The sequence below is a fragment of the Rhinichthys klamathensis genome, unplaced genomic scaffold (genome assembly GCF_029890125.1).
Source record: "Rhinichthys klamathensis goyatoka isolate OS25496 unplaced genomic scaffold, OSU_Roscu_1.1 h1tg000270l_1, whole genome shotgun sequence".
Lineage (NCBI taxonomy): Eukaryota > Metazoa > Chordata > Actinopteri > Cypriniformes > Leuciscidae > Rhinichthys > Rhinichthys klamathensis.
This window is the reverse complement of record NW_026606790.1, coordinates 1,247,082-1,263,203: the sequence shown is the minus strand read 5'-3', so window position 1 is coordinate 1,263,203 and position 16,122 is coordinate 1,247,082. Positions and strand designations below refer to the sequence as shown.

The following is a 16,122-nucleotide window of genomic DNA, read 5'->3' as shown; positions in this document are numbered from 1 at the left end:
TATTTAACTGGTGCTGTTGAAAGAAGAAAATACACTATTAATCTTATGAATACTCCCTAGCATAGCCTACCCTTTGGGGGTCCAAGGGCTAGTTTAAAAAAAACCTGTATCAGAGTTCTACGAATAAAGTCAATTTTATTATTCATAATATGACAGTAAGAATACTGGCAATAATGTTGGCAATAAGAGCGTGTGTGACTTATTTGTGGAATACTCACACAAAAAGCTATTTTGAAATTATTATTATTGGTCCATGCATTGTTTGTAAATCAAGGTTTAAGACGCCACTGACATTCATTGTATATGGACAATAGCAGCCTACTATTCAAAATATATATTTTGCGTTCCTCGGAAAGTTAAGTCATAACGTTACCGGTTTGGAACAACCCGAGGGACTAAATAATGTTTATCTAATTTATCTAGACGGAATTTTGGGGTGTGCCTATGACTATGATGCTCAAATATGTTGTCGGAGAACCGTTACAGGACGTATTCTTCGGTTAAAATCAGCTAGGCATACTTACATGGCGTAACCTAATGGAACTGACCGCATCTCAAGACTCGTTTTTGAAACTTGAACGACTTTCAACGGCACGGAGCGAGAGGGAGAGGCGACGCAACGGCGAGACGCAAAGCCGATATAATAAAAGCGCACACAGAACGTGTCCTCTGTGAATGCACCTAGACAGCTCACTGTTTTTAAAACACTGCCACTGATTGAATGATTTTCCGTTATTAGTAACGCATGTCGGTTTACACTTAGCCTACTTTTTACGTGTTGTGTAAATCGATTGTATAAAAAGATTACCTGTAATCTATCGACAGTTAACCTTTTTAAAAGAGGTATGAAGACAAATAATCAGAAAATAATACGCAAAAAACATTAAACAAAAAAAGCTTTTGTCAAAATAATGTGGCAACCCGAAACATTCGAGACATCCCTCAGTTCACTTTAACATAATGTTGCAAATAAGCACTTTTTTACACTTACCCGACAAATGCGAGCGCGATGTTGACATGGCTTCAGCATTTACAATACCTGTCTGGATATGATGGTCCATGCGTGTGTGAGACAGCAGCAGCAGCAGCAGCATGAGATGAGCTCCACTGGCTCCAGTGACGCGTGTAAATCCCCACACACAGGACGCAGGAGGATATGCGGCCAAAACCATTGGGAGACTGAGCACAATGATAGGATAGATCAATAAAAATCAGTCATTAATAGAAATGACTGCATTAACATAGGCTACATTAAGCCTAATGAGACATTCATTTAATAGAATAGGGCTTAAAAACAGAAGACGAGGCTGAATAAAGCTACTTTTTCTGAACCTCCTCTTTTACCCCTTAATGCAATAGCCTATCGTACGCTTAACTAACCAAATAGAGGTTTAGTATAAGCTGTAGACCCCTTGTTATCAAGGTGCTTTGAAATAAGAAACTGATGGTTCTGTTTAGATGGTTAAAAATCTCCTTTCCATAGCTTCATTCCCCCGTTTCAGTTTTCATTCAGTCACTTTCCATTAGATTAGTTATGTGTTAGTGATTTAGTTCAATATAACTTTTGTGCACATCCATGTGAGTTTGATTCTGGTCACTCCTTTGTAAATCAAAGTCCCTTTAACAATGCGATCACAGCTACAGGCTAAAGAGTTATTTTTCTGTGGCCATGAAAAATATCCCTTCTGATTGTTGATAGATGATCAATACTGAGTGTTTGCTGGACGAACAGATTATTTGATAGCTACATCAAGTTAATTTTATTAACTCTTTCTCCGCCAGCGATTTTTTTTAAGTTGCCTGCCATCGCCAGCATTTTTGATCATTCTCACAAAATCTTCATGGCCCCCAGCATTTTTTGGTGTATGTATATCTGAACAAGTGGTGTGTCTGTGACAGTCACTGGGTGAGGAGTTAGGTGTGGGTGTTAGGCTTCAGTCACTGGGTGGATCTTCTTGAGTCTTTCATCTCATTGAGGGTGAGCCATAGGTAGTGGTTCCAAACCACCAAGCTACCCATGTTGCGGCCCATGGCTTGGGGAGTCTCTGGGGAGCAGCAGCTCGGTGGCCCAACTGCAGCAACAACTTGCCCAAATGTTTCTTCACTCCTTGAGAGCTGACCAAACCACGCCTAACTCTTCCACCACTTTCGTGAGGACCCTTAACAGCTCAGCATCGGCAGGTTGAGCAGCCAGGAGGACTGTCCTCTTCCTGGACAGAGCTGCTTCACCAGTCATCCTTCTCCGAGACCGTTGTGGACATCACATCATCGTCCAAAGCACCAAGATCATCAAGAGATCAGCTCGTGGGCTCCATCGGAGGGGCAACGAACTGTCCTCAGCATAAGAGTGGAGCCTCAAGCTTCCTGTCCCACGGCTCAACGGTGGAGGGAGGCGGAGAGGCAACAGAGTTTCGTGCACAACACCCCGATTGTCATCTACCCGCAGTGCTGACAGCCCGGCCTGTCAAGCGCCATCTCGGCATTAGCTCGTCCCAGACACAAGATCCATGAAGGGGATCGGTGAAAGAGAGCGTTATCTATCCTTTTGAGTGCGTAGATCAATGGCGAGTCTTGTATTCCAATACCTTGAAGGAGAAAGATTCTGAGGCAATGACAGCCCAGCCACGTGTTATAAAGCAGATGGCTCTGCCCATCACACAAGCGCTCAATCATTATTGGCCAATAATGTTTACTGGCATGATGCAATAGAGCAGGCGTGCCCAATCCTGTTCCTGGAGATCTACCTGCAGAGTTCAGACCCAACCCTCATCAAACACACCTGTCTGTAATTATCAAGTGCTCCTGAAGATCTGAATTAGCTGGGTCAGTTGTGTTTGATCAGGGTTGGATCTGAACTTTGCAGGAAGGTAGATTGGGACAGGAACAGGACTGGGCACCCCTGCAATAGAGGTTTGCCAATAAGTCAAGTGAACCGATCTCGAAAGGGAACCTAAATTAAGTCTAGAGGCAATACATGTAGCCATATATTTCCCATAAATTAGAGAAAAATATTTGTTTGATCGTCGTCTTAAATATGTTGGGTAATGATTTTTTTTTTTTTTTTACTACAATTCATTGAATATCAATTCAATAGACTGTGAGAATTATTAAATTGGAAATACAGAAAATGGGATTAGTCTCTAATGTATTGATAAATAGTGATGGGGCACAGAAGTGGAACATGCCACTAAAAAGGGATTTAAACTACTAAAGATGCTTTTGGTTTAAGTTATGAACCAGATCACAAAACGTATACTAACCAAATAGCTCCCTCTACCTAACATATTGTAGCAACCCTTCTCTTGCAGTTAATTATGCCTGGCTGGTGTGAATATACCATAGTGTCACAGTGAGAGGCTTATACATGATTGGACAGAAAATCTGATGAGAAGCTGAAGTGCAGAGTGATGTCTATCAAAATTATTCTGTTTTGATCACTACCTAACATATTCATACTAAAAGCAAAGAGGGAGCTCTGTCAGTAGGTGCTGTGTTGTGTTAGTTGGTGAACAGATCTATTATGGTGGGTCTGATCGTGAAGTGCAGGACAGATGTGAAATCATGCACGGATGGTGCCTTAGATCCCAGCCAGTATTTTAGAGAAAATGGTATGAACAGCTGTAACCATGGCATATGATCATATGACTCTTTCACAGGCTAAATGAAAAATATTCAACTCAAAATCATGTCAGGTGCTTTCAATGTCATGGAAAAAGGCTAGTAAGTTGGCTCCCCCTAGTGGCGATCCTAAACATACATCAGAGAATGTACTGTTGGAGTGAGCAGTCTTGCATTCCACTATTAACTACCAGTAGGCATTGTCCTATCTATCTACATCCATCCATCACTATCTACACGCGACTATCCATCCATCATAACAATGAGGACACCACAAATAGGCAAAAAAGAAATATTTATTTCATGATAGAACTCAGTTTCCAAATAACTGACCATTCAAAAAAAATGTACACAATTTTTTTAAAATCTTTTTTTCAGGATCCACGGACAGCAGTTGTAATATCTATGACCACATGCAATGGTTTTTTTTGTCCACTACACACAAACAGGTACTAAGCCCCTAAGCCAGCGCTACCTTGACATGAGCTGCACTCTTCCATCACTGCAGACAGCTGTATTCAAGCCTGGAGCATGGCTAAAATGTCCAATGCTTTTTTAGAGTCCAGCACTCTCCCACCTCAATTTACAGGTTCGATTTATGATGGCCGGCAACAGCAAAAGGTTTTTTTCCAAGGACTGTTTGAGGGACACATCCATGCACTCACGCAGTTTACAGTATGTTCAATATCAGACTTTGAGGGACCACTGATCATAGTGTCAAGGATTTTATACTCTTTTTTTTTTTTTTCTCCAGAGGTAAAAATAAGGACATTGATTTTTTTTAATTAAATAATATGACATTTTAATGTCCTGGTCTGCAGTGTGGTGTCCTGTGTTAAAAGGTCTCTGGACAGATAAAGTGCACTTGATGGCTGAGGTTCTTCAGCAGTGGGTCTCCTCGTTCACAACAACAGCAAAAAAGAAAATTCTGCCCTAACTCAGGGATTTCAATATGTAGGACTGTAGCACCAAGTGTCCACCAGTAAGGCAAGATACTGTAATGCGGCAGGCTGCAGACGAGAAACGTGAAATGGCAATATGTATGTGCTTGTAGAAGGCGGAAAAAAAAAAAATCCCAAAACCTCTGGGTATTCATGAAAATCAGTGCACAGAACAGCATTAAATTTTCCCTTTTCAGTCCAAATCTGGACCACTAAGAACATGGAAATAAATGCTAATCACAGATAACAGTGTTTAAGGAACCTCTTCCTGATACTCCATTGCACTTTTGCCATACTCTTGAAGGAAGAGGAAGACATGATGGTGGTTGTATTTTTCACTGTAAAAGCAATTCCAGCCACGACTGCTTTCGGTTAGCTTCCCCTTGTTCCAGTGAGATGATGAGCAGATCTGACATCTGCTCATTTCAGTCCAAGAAATGTTGAGTCTCTTTTATGGTCTTCTGGTTGAATGGGTGGAGAGGGTCGTGAGAGAGCACCACTACAGAACAGGGCGTTAATGCTGCAGCTATATAAACCAGACTCTGTTGGGAGTGAAGACATGTATAAAAAGGCACCATATTTTTGGACAGGGTAGATGTACGAATTTGTATGTGCAATATGAGTCTGAATCCATCTCTTTTCCTCCACATCTAAAGGCATTACCATTACTAAGGCAAATTCTCTCTGTAAAGAAATGCAAAGTGCATCTGCTCTGCTCTTCTATATTCTTTGCATTGGTGCTGTTGAACAAATGTTCAACGTCGCATTCTAATCATAGATATATCTCTTTAATAAATTATATTTATATATATATTTATTTATTTATTTATATGTCCCCACCCCCCATTATACCCCTGTGGCCGTCAGCGCACGTTACAGGTATTACTGTACAAACTTAAAGCCATGCTTGTCCTTTGGCCACTTTAAGTTCTGCTCTGTTCACAGTTTCCTCCTCCCGACACTGAGAACGAACAGACTCCGAGCAGTTTTCTTCACAGAGATCACACAGACATTCCGAGAAAGGGAAAAAGCATATTCGTACATGATGAAAAGAGACAGAAGTACAAATATTCATTGTAAAATATGTTTCCAGCGAAAAGACTTCCATTAGGGTGTTGCCTTGGAAACCAAAGAGTCCTCTCAGAGGGCTGCAGATCAAAATGCGATTGGACGATTTGTGACTCCAAAGTTTCACTGCACCCCTTCCTCGTCGACGTACGTGGAGGGGAACCATCCAATCTGAATGGAAAACAGAGACAGAATCTGAGAATATACAACCTCAGACTCGCACAATGAGAATAAATGTTTTACATTATACAACAGTTAATTCAGGTCTTCTATATGATTGGCCAATGTATTCCAATTGGATGTTTTACAAACAAACTATTTTCTATCATAAAAGTTGCTTTAAAACTGGCCAATTTTTCATTTGCTCATAACATTTGCTTGCTTTATTACCCTGCCATTGGCCTCTCCTTTCCACCAGCCTTGGTCTCCACCAATCTTGCTGTAGATCTTGACGATGTCCCCTTCTCGCAGGGACAGCTCTCTCATGTCTCGAGCGGCAAAGTTGTATCGCGCCACAGCTGTGCTGACTACCCTGGGTGTGAATACTGTACAAGGCCAACAACATCCGGAGATTAGTGCATGTAAAATGCTGAAGAGTGCCATTAAATGCTTATACGACAGATGAGTGGACAATTTGACATTGTGAGAGAGATGTAAATGAATGCGGTATTATTACAAGAATTTGATACATTTCTGAAGCCCTAACAAGAGGATGCTGAAAACACAACCAGGGGAGAGATGTGGATAAGCGACTGAAATTGAAGAGGAATTGGGGGAGGTGGCATGGATGATGCAAAAGCATGAGCAAAAAGCGCAGTACCTGACCAGAAGGGAGCAGAGCTTTGAGAGGAGAAATTGAGGCCCTGAGGACTGAGGAAGGAGAAGTTGTAGGAAGCACAGGTGGCTGCTGAGACAGAATAGGTAGAGGGGGGAGGGGGGGAGAGAGAGAGAGAGAGAGAGAGAGAGAGCGCAAACAAATAAATGAGGAAGGCACAGCAGAGTTGCACATCACTACAGGGTAAAGAAAGTTCAAGGACGTGGTTTCCTTACCAAACTAAGACAAGGTAACAGAGTCAGTAAGGTGTGTGTGTGTATGTTTGTATGCATGTGGAAAAAAGTAGCTAGAATTCTTACAGATGCAATGACCCAAAAATCAGTTACTCTGACATATTTCTATATGTCTACATACATCTATATACACTACCTTTTAAAAGGTTGGAGTCATTATCATTTTTTGAAATACCTTTATTTAGCAAGAATACATTTATAATAAAGACTTTTACATTGTTACAAAAAAAATTGTATGATGGTTTTCAAAAATATATTAAGCAGTTGATACTAATATTAAATGTTTCTTGAGCAACAAATCAGCATTTTATAATGATTTTTGATGGATCATGTGACACTGAAGACTGGAGTAATGATGCTGAAAATTCAGAGGAATAAATTAAGAATAATGTAATAAATTACATTTTAAAATATATTAAAATAGTAATAATATTTCACAATAATACTGTTTTAACAATTCTTTAATCAAATAATTGCAGCCTTGATGAGGAAAAAGACTTCACTGTATTCACTATTCACTGTACGGAAAAGAACACAGTGAACATTCTGTCCTTTTCTATTCCATGGAAGGAAGTCATTGAGGTTTGAAACAAAATGAGGGTGAGTGAATGACAAAATTTTCATTTTTGTGTGAATGATTCCTTTAGGCAGCTTCCACATTCTCAGAAACAGGCACTGTCTTTACGCACTAGCATAAATATCAGTGAATACCAGTTAAGCTTGGCTCTGGAAGGAGAACAAAGGCGCATAACTTATAATACATCCAATCCAATCTGTTTATTAGAACCTATTCAGCTCAGCCAGAGTGGGCGGCTTCTTAACAACCAAGCCTAAGATGACTGACAGTTGAAATACCAGAAGGCGGAGCATACAGAATGTGAGGGCGGGACCAGCTGCCAGGGTTTGTTTGTTCAGACTTCCAGAGTGTGTCCAAAGATTGTGGAAGGCTGCTGGCCAGACTGGTGGGGGTCAATAATAAATGTGGGACAGAGAAAGCAAAAAAGCAGAAGAGTGAAAATAAAAAAAGAAGGGAGTAAGGGAGAAGAAGAAAGAGAGATAAAAAGACAGAGAATTATGGCAGTGAACGTTTACCTGGTGAGCGGGTATTGGTGCGAGAGCTTGAGCGTTCCCGGGATTTGTAAGGGTACCGTAATGTCGTGTCCAACAGCTTAAAGCTCTCTTTCAGTGAATGAATCTGATAATACTCCACAAGCTCCTGTAACAAAGAAACATATCTAAAGTTACTTACGGAGAAGAAATACCAATATTTGCAAGGGATTTTTTTTTTTTTTTTTTTAAGATTTAGGTAGGCTTAGATTAGGCTATGGTTCTATGTAAATGAACCAGAGCCATATTAGCCTCACACATCTTGTTTTTTGGCAGCCGTGCAACATAAGGCTATAAAAAAAACAGTAATATTGTGAAATATCATTACTAACTGTAAAATAAAATAACATTACTATAAAGAAAACTATATACAATTAATTTGAAATAGAAATATTTTGTAACACTATATGTCTGTACTTTCTGATCAAATAAATGTCCATGCTGAATTTTTTTTCTCTTCTTTTTAAAATAAATCGTACTTACCCTTAAATGTTTGAATGTTAGTGCGTACAAGTATAGACACGAAAAGAAAATATCTAAAGTGAAACCTGGACTGAAATCTGTATGTTAAGTGCTTTGAGTGAATTAATTGTGTAAAACTGCAGAAAAAGTTTTTCAATGCAGTCTTTACCATACAAGCATTATAAAAATGCAAGACATTTCTCTTACCAGAAGGCTTTCAAACTTCTTTGCCTCTGTAATGTGAATCCAGTTGTCTTTCTCAATAACTTTAATATGCTTCACTTCATCATTAAACCTGTTAAAAGGAGAGAAATGTTCCCATCATTCACCAAATTCACAGAACGTTTCCCAATAATATTGCATATCATACTATATATGGAAGGCTTATTTATTTAGTTGCGAATTTAATTTGTGCAAAATCGGAATATCATATAAAACATTTGTGAATAATGTACTCTTTCCATCCCATGTGTTCAAGAGAACAAAATCGTCACTTCCTGGGAAATTGGCACAAAATACAGTATATGTAATAAAATGGAAGTTGCTGCAATCGGGAAATCCACTGTGGCTCTTTTTTCCTACATCATAAATGACTTGTGTTTCAGAGCGTGCAGGCAAAACCTAATAAATGCTTTAATGTTATCTGCCGTTCGGATTCCTGGTGTTTGGACATGCAATCATGTGAGACGCTTCTGGGAGGGAATTAAACCAAATCAATTTTTATGACAGACTTCGGCTCAGGCATTTCAGAAAGATCAAACCAACATTAAAGATGATGTGCAATGAAATTTGTCCACTCGTTAGTCCAGTTATCCAATCACATCCACTGATGAGGCAAAGTCACATGAGTTTTTTGTTGTGCATTGAAGGATTTATTTGGTAAATGTGGATTTATTGTAGTTTACGTGCATGTCTTCTTATTGGATAAAAAAACTATCCGCCTCAATTGAGCGCATACGTTTTTCATGTGCATATTGGCGTTTTCATATTTATTTTTTTGTGATATCTCAGAATGCGCATTAAAATAGGTGGATGGAAAATAGCTAATGACTGACAAAATACTAACAGAAGACGAACAGAATGTTTTATTGTGGACATGAATACATGTAACACTCACTTGATGCTGATTGCGAATCTCTCAGCCTCTGCTGTTCTCTCTCGGATCAGATAGGTGCCGCTGCTGTGAGACTTGAGCAGGTTGTCGGCCTGCTGCCGCTCCATGTTTCCTGCAAACCTGAAGCCCACAGGGAAAACACAACTCATTCACAAGCCCCTTCAATACCCTGTACATCATTACAGGAGCTCTCACAGAGGTCGTTACCTCATTAAAGCACAATAAAGACCTAACATGCCTCACAATTAGCCTAAAGCTAATCAATCATCATCATTGATTCTAGTTATGACATATATAATTCCATGCAAATTTCACTGGATCAAAGGAGAGTAGCATAGCTGCAAAGACTTATTACTATAATTACATTATTAATAATGTAATATATAATATGAGACTGTGAACAGTGATTATAAACAAAATAAATATTGTAGTATCTTGGTTTTGTAAAGAGTAAAAATGGACAAATCAATGTGTTCGCAAACAGGATGAAATACCAGGGATAAACGTAGTAATCTGTTTCTCTGGAGGACTGACGGCTGGAAAATGACTGCAAAGGCTGTAGAGAAGAAAACCGTAAAATACGACATATAAAAGACCACAGGGGCTGGTTTCATTTCTAATAGTATAGAACATTGTCTAATAATTCTAGTATACAGTACATATATTTAAGAGAAAGGAAAAATATTAGGAATAATTTAAGAAAATGTAAATGTTAAAATGATTCGATTTTGTTTTTATGAATCTGTACCTTAGGGTCTAGACATGGTTTTACACTGGAACTGGGGAAGAAGCCAGTCTTTTGGGTTTGGATGAGCTTGCCCTTAAAGAAAAATGCAACGAATGACAGATAAAGATGAATGAATTAAGAACTTTAAGCCTCCCAAAATAAGACAGCAGTTTATAGAACTCAAACTATATTAGGTATGAACAGGGTCCAAAATTAATGCCAATGGTGTGTGAACTGATTTTTTTTTTACTGGCCATAAAAACACTATATGGACAAAAGTATTGGGACACCTGACCCATTACACCAACAGGGACTGTGATGGCATCACATTCTAAATACATAGACTTTAATATTTGTGTAGGTCAGGCACTGGTGTTGGACGAGAAGGCCTGGCTCGCAATCTCCGTTTCAGTTCATATCAAAGGTGTTTGATGGGGTTGAGGCTAAGCCAGTCAAGTTCTTCCACACCAAACTCATCCAACCATGTCTTTATGGACCTTGTGCACAGGGACACAGTCATGTTGGAATAGAAAAGAGCCTTCCCACACTTTTCCCACAAAGTTGAAAGCACAGCAAAATGTCTTGGTATGCTAAAGCATTATATTTTCCCTTCAATGGAAATAAGAGGCCTAGTCCAACCCCTGAAAAACAGCCCCATACCATTATCCCTCCACCACCAAACTTAACAATAGAAACAATGCAGTCAGGCAGGTAACATTCTCCTGGCAAACCCAGACCTGCCCATCAGACTGCCAAACAGAGAGGCGTGATTTACACCACTCCATCCAACGCTTGGTATTTTACTTGGTGATGTGAGGATGCATGCAGCTGCTCGGCCATTGAAACCCATTCTAAGAAGCTCCCACTGCAGTTTTTGTGCTGACATTCATGCCAGTGTAAGTTTGGACCACTTCAGCTATAGAATCAGCAGAACTTTGGCGACTTTTACACACCATGCGCCTCAGCACAGTGACCCCGCTCTGTGACTTTGCGTGGTGTTCCGCTTCATGACTGAGTGGCTGCTGTTCCTAAATGCTTCAATATTTCAATAATACCACTTACAGTATGACCCATTTTTTCCACAAATGTTTGTAAATGCAGACTGCATGGCTTAGGTGCTTCCATGTCCCTTAACACATGTGTCACCTGTGACTTAACAGGTCTCTTACCTGTTAGGAAATTGTATTTCTGATTTGGTTGTATCTCTAATATGATTCGTTTACATCAGAAAGGGACTGTTGTTTTTGTACCATTTAAAACAATACCATCAATTCTTAAAATGGGCCAACTGAACTAAAGCTATTTTACTAGTATTTGGCACCTAGAAAAAGTGTAAAATCTGGACCATAGAACAGGTCATCACTGTAAACATGGCAAATGTTTCATTTTATAATATCATACCTCCCACCATGATGTGTCTGGATCTCCCTTCAGGAGCTCAATGACTTCTCCTGTCTGAAAGCAGAGTGGCATCTTGCCTGGCAAGGCAGGGGTACCATTGTAATTTTTGATGGCCACCATCTTTGGACCTTAAGAACACAATTTAAAAAAAAAAAATCTTATCAGAACTGCAAGAACAAATTACATGGACCCTTATAATTTATATTCTTAGAACACACCCATACCCTGTGTTTATTGCATGCATGTACTATACACTAGATGTCAGCAGAGAGCTGAAATATAATTTCTTTAGAGCATGTGTGCTGAATCTGGTCCATTTCAGTTTAAGACCCTGAAGCTGTGCGCAGTATCTAAATTTTTCATATTGACATAACTGCATTAGTATCTCAGAAGACCCTAATATCTCAAAAATCACATTTTACTTATATTCTTACCTGATTGTGGAAGCCCTGGCTCCTGCAATAGACAGAAGGAAATATATGATTTAATGCACTTCAAAGTGTAATATGGTTTTAATTTAAGCATATTAGGCATCCTTAAAGTGTTTTTCAAAATTGAGGAAAAACTTTCAGATGATGAAAAAAAAAAGTTTGGTAAAAGTCAGTGAGAGTGGATGATTAATTCATTAGACATTAGTGTGGAGTAATCTGAGAGATGGAAGTTTAATAGTTCAGGCCACTAAAAACTCACCGAATCATGGGGACCTGAAATAATAATGAGAGAGAGAGAGAGAGAGAGAGAGAGAGAGAGAGAGAGAGAGAGAGAGAGAGAGAGAGAGAGAGAGAGAGAGAGAGAGAGAGAGAGAGAGAGAGAGCATGGTCAGTGGTTTGTTCTCTTTAATTAGGGCAGATGTAATGTACATGTGGTTCTTTAAGAAGCAGCTTTCTGTGAGAGACTTACTTATTTTGCAGATGGTAATGACCTCCAGACACTCCTTATGGACGCCGGTCCCACAGCGTGGACAGTAGTATCCCTGGTAGAAAATACCTCTAAAGAAAGAATGATAAAATAAAAGTGAGAGACACATACTGATGCTAAAGGGTCTGAAAGCAGCTAGGGCTCTGACAAACGAGAAATGTCAATATAGTACAATAAAATGTCTTCATTTCGTGAGGTCCTACTGAAGATCAAACTCATCCAAACACAACAACTAGAATTTGTTTTGATTTTGAGTCATGCTCACCCATGCATAACTTAGAACCATGTTGCTAAGATGTTGTGAGTAGTTGCCAAGAGACTGCTAAGCAATTGCTAAGTTGTTCTAGGTGGTTTCTAGGTTGTTGCTTAAGAGCCCACCACCAAGTCTCTACCAGATTCAGAATCAAAACCGCTTTGTTTTTGTCCACATAAGAAACAATTACTGTCCTAATAGGAGTTTAGTCCATGCTGACCAAAAGAAAGAGTACATCTTTAAAATGCATGCAAATTACAGTGAATCGCAACAGATATTTTAAGCTGGCTTGTAATTCTCTAAACTTAGTACAACTTATTGACAGCCCCACCAGACTCAATCCATCTAAGCTTAATAGTGACACCCTGTTAGATGTCATTCTCACCAACAGGGCTCATAAGTATACAGCAATAGGTGTGTTTGCAAAAGACCTGAGCGACCATTGTGTAATAGGATGTGTGAGAAACACCAAAATACCTAAACTTAAGGGTCTCACTGTTTCAAGACGTTATTTTAAACACTTTTCTGAGCAGGCCTTTTTATCTGATTTGGCAAGACTAAATTGGGATCGTGTTGCACTGATTCCTACTGTAGACGAAGCTGTTGCTTTTTTTCAGCAACAGTTTCTATTGATTGCAAATAAACATGCTCCTTTTAAAAAGCATAGAATAAAGAACAGGAATAATCCTGGGTTTTCTCAAGAACTAGCCCAGTTAATTCAATCAAGAAATAAACAGTGGTCCCTTGAAAGGAATACAAGCAGTATTGTAGATTGGCAACGTTTCAGATCTTTGAGAAATCAATGTACCACAGCCATTCAGACCTCTAAATCAAATTATTATCTTACTTCAACTAATGATAATTTTAACAATCCATCTAAATTCTGGAAAACAATCAAAGTATTACAGAATAAAAAGGCTTCAGACTTTCCCCAACAATTGAATATTGGAAATATAACTATCACAGATAAAAGGGATTTATTAAATGCCTTTAATGCTCATTTTGAGAAGGCTGGTCATTTATTTGATCAGCAGCTTCCATAAATTTCAGTTGATCCTTCAACATGTTTTTCGCTACCTAGCACATCCTCAACTTCTGCTCTCTCATTTGATTTTGAAGCCCTACAAGTTCAAGATGTTCTGCAATCACTGAATTCAATAGACCCCAAAAAGGCGCCTGGACCTGATGGTCTGGATCCCTTTTTGTTAAAGGTGGCTGCACCGGTCATAGCTGAGCCTATTACTCACATTTTTAACATGTCAATAAGTTTTAACCAGGTTTCAGCTATCTGGAAGCAAGCTTACATTACACCCATATTTAAAGCTGGTGATCGATATGACATGAACAACTTCAGACCAATCTCTAATCTCCCTGTTCTTTCGAAAATATTGGAATCTCTAGTTGCTACCCAACTTAAATCATATTTGCACTCGCATAACATTTTAAATGAAATGCAATCCGGGTTTCGGTCAGGGCACAGTACAATAACCGCCACTTTAAAAGTCATGGATGACTTCAAAGAGGCTATAGATAATAAATCTACCTGTGTTTCTCTGTTCGTAGACCTCACAAAGGCGTTTAATACTGTGGACCATTTATTACTTGTTAACACCCTGCTGAGAGCTGGCATTGGATGTAATGCGGTCAAATGGTTCCATAGCTACTTGACCAATCGTTCACGAATGGTCAAACATGGCAATAGCCGCTTTCCGACCAAGTGGTTACAGGAACTTAGTTATAGGAACTGTCCACTTCTAAACAGTTCTAAGAACTACTCTCCCCCAAACTCGGTTTTGCTGTTTGCGTTCGCACTGGCCAAGTGGCCATAGGAACTGGTAGGAGGGGTAAGGGAGTGACGCAAGCACGGCGGCGGCGGCGGCCCCACATACAACAACAACAAACCAGCATGAGGAGGCTATCGGAATGTTCCTGTTCTGCCTTCCCGGGACCTTAATAACGGAGTACGAACGGCGGCGTTTAAAGATCTTGAGTTCTGTACAGAGAAACACAGAAGACGAAGGCTCCAGCGTAATATGATCTTAAGTAATATGATGGAAGAAGATAGAAGAGCAGAGCGCAGGAGGCAAACAAAACGACAGGTAAGTTTAGCAAGCATTAGCAATTAGCTGGTTGAATGCGTTATGTTTGTCTTAAGTTATGAGTTAGCATAGCCTACATAGGCGAATTGCAACAGACAGTGAAGAAAATGTGTTGACAGTGGGCGTGACTTATAAGTTGAACCAATCAACGTAGACCTAGGGAAAGGGAACTATAAAAGTCCTCGCTCTAGACTAGGTACTGAAAGAGTTATAGGAACTACGGTCTGAGGAACTAAAAAATCCCCAACTTAGTCCGGTCGGAACACGCGAAAAAAAGGGTTATAGGAACGTTAGGTTCTAGGAACGGCAAAAGTCCCTCCGGTCGGAAAGCGGCTATTGTTATGTCAAACCCAGTCCTTGTTACGAAGGGTGTTCCACAAGGTTCAGTTTTGGGACCCTTGCTTTTCCTAGTTTACATTAATAATATTTGTGATAAGTTTAAATCTTGTAAGTATCATCTGTATGTAGATGACACCGTTCTGTACTCCTGTGCCCCTACAGCTGAGTTGGCCTTTTTTAAATGTGCAGGCAGATTTTGACATCCTGCAACACGCTCTATTAGATTTGAAGTTGTTGTTAAACCCACACAAAACTAAAATTATGGTTTTTACTACTGGGCGAACAAAGCTACCATCCCTCTCCATCACGTCACTGGATGGAGTCTGTATCCAGTCAATAGACAATTACAAATATCTGGGAATTTGGATGGACAAAAACCCAAATTTTAAATACCATGTTGATTATCTTGCAAAGAGATTAAAATTCACATTGGGTTTTCTGTATAGGCTAAAGTCTTGTTTCTCCTTGGCCTCACGAAAACGCTTAGTTGCTAGCCTTTTTCTGTCACAGATTGATTATGGGGATACTGTCTACAGATTTGCCTCTCTGTCCACCTTGTCCAAACTTGACCCCCTTTATCATTCAGCTCTTAGATATGTCACTAACTCTAATTTTAGGACACATCATTGTACACTATACAGTTTGGTAGGATGGTCATCTCTTTATTTGTGCAGGCTCGAACATTGGTATATTTTAATTTACAAGGTTATTTTAGTAAAACTTCCAAATGATTTAAACAGGAAATTTTTATCATTTCAAAGCCGTCATCATCTTAGGTCACATAACTGGCTACAGTTCAAAGTGCCTGCTATCAGAACAGAGGCTGGAAAGCTAAGCCTGTTCTATTATGACCCTTGGTCTAGGAATGACGTGCAGACTAAACTCAAACTACAATCCCTCATCTCTCAAATGATTTTAAACATAGAATAAAGGAGGTGGTCAATGCTAATTGCAGTTGCTTTGCCAATTCTATTACCACTTAACTCTTTATTAAACCTATGATAATG

General features: G+C 39.4%; 1 protein-coding gene across 6 annotated transcripts in view; it reads right to left on the bottom strand.

Annotated features, from left to right (window-relative positions):
- Positions 1-5,028: 5,028 nt before the first annotated feature.
- The window catches only part of vav2 (vav 2 guanine nucleotide exchange factor), a 256,865-nt gene continuing 245,771 nt past the window's right edge, over positions 5,029-16,122 (bottom strand). For 2 of the 6 annotated variants that reach the window (XM_056268289.1, XM_056268291.1), the window contains 12 exons: positions 12,407-12,495; positions 12,197-12,210; positions 11,941-11,962; positions 11,507-11,634; positions 10,127-10,198; positions 9,873-9,934; positions 9,382-9,498; positions 8,472-8,559; positions 7,788-7,911; positions 6,448-6,534; positions 6,018-6,172; positions 5,029-5,798 (listed from right to left, as the gene is read on the bottom strand). In XM_056268289.1, coding sequence (XP_056124264.1) covers positions 5,751-5,798; positions 6,018-6,172; positions 6,448-6,534; positions 7,788-7,911; positions 8,472-8,559; positions 9,382-9,498; positions 9,873-9,934; positions 10,127-10,198; positions 11,507-11,634; positions 11,941-11,962; positions 12,197-12,210; positions 12,407-12,495 — 1,006 coding nt within the window. In that variant the 3' untranslated portion in view covers positions 5,029-5,750. The remainder of the gene's footprint in view (positions 5,799-6,017; positions 6,173-6,447; positions 6,535-7,787; positions 7,912-8,471; positions 8,560-9,381; positions 9,499-9,872; positions 9,935-10,126; positions 10,199-11,506; positions 11,635-11,940; positions 11,963-12,196; positions 12,211-12,406; positions 12,496-16,122) is intronic. The other 4 variants (XM_056268290.1, XM_056268293.1, XM_056268292.1 and 1 more) reach the window with 2 other exon arrangements.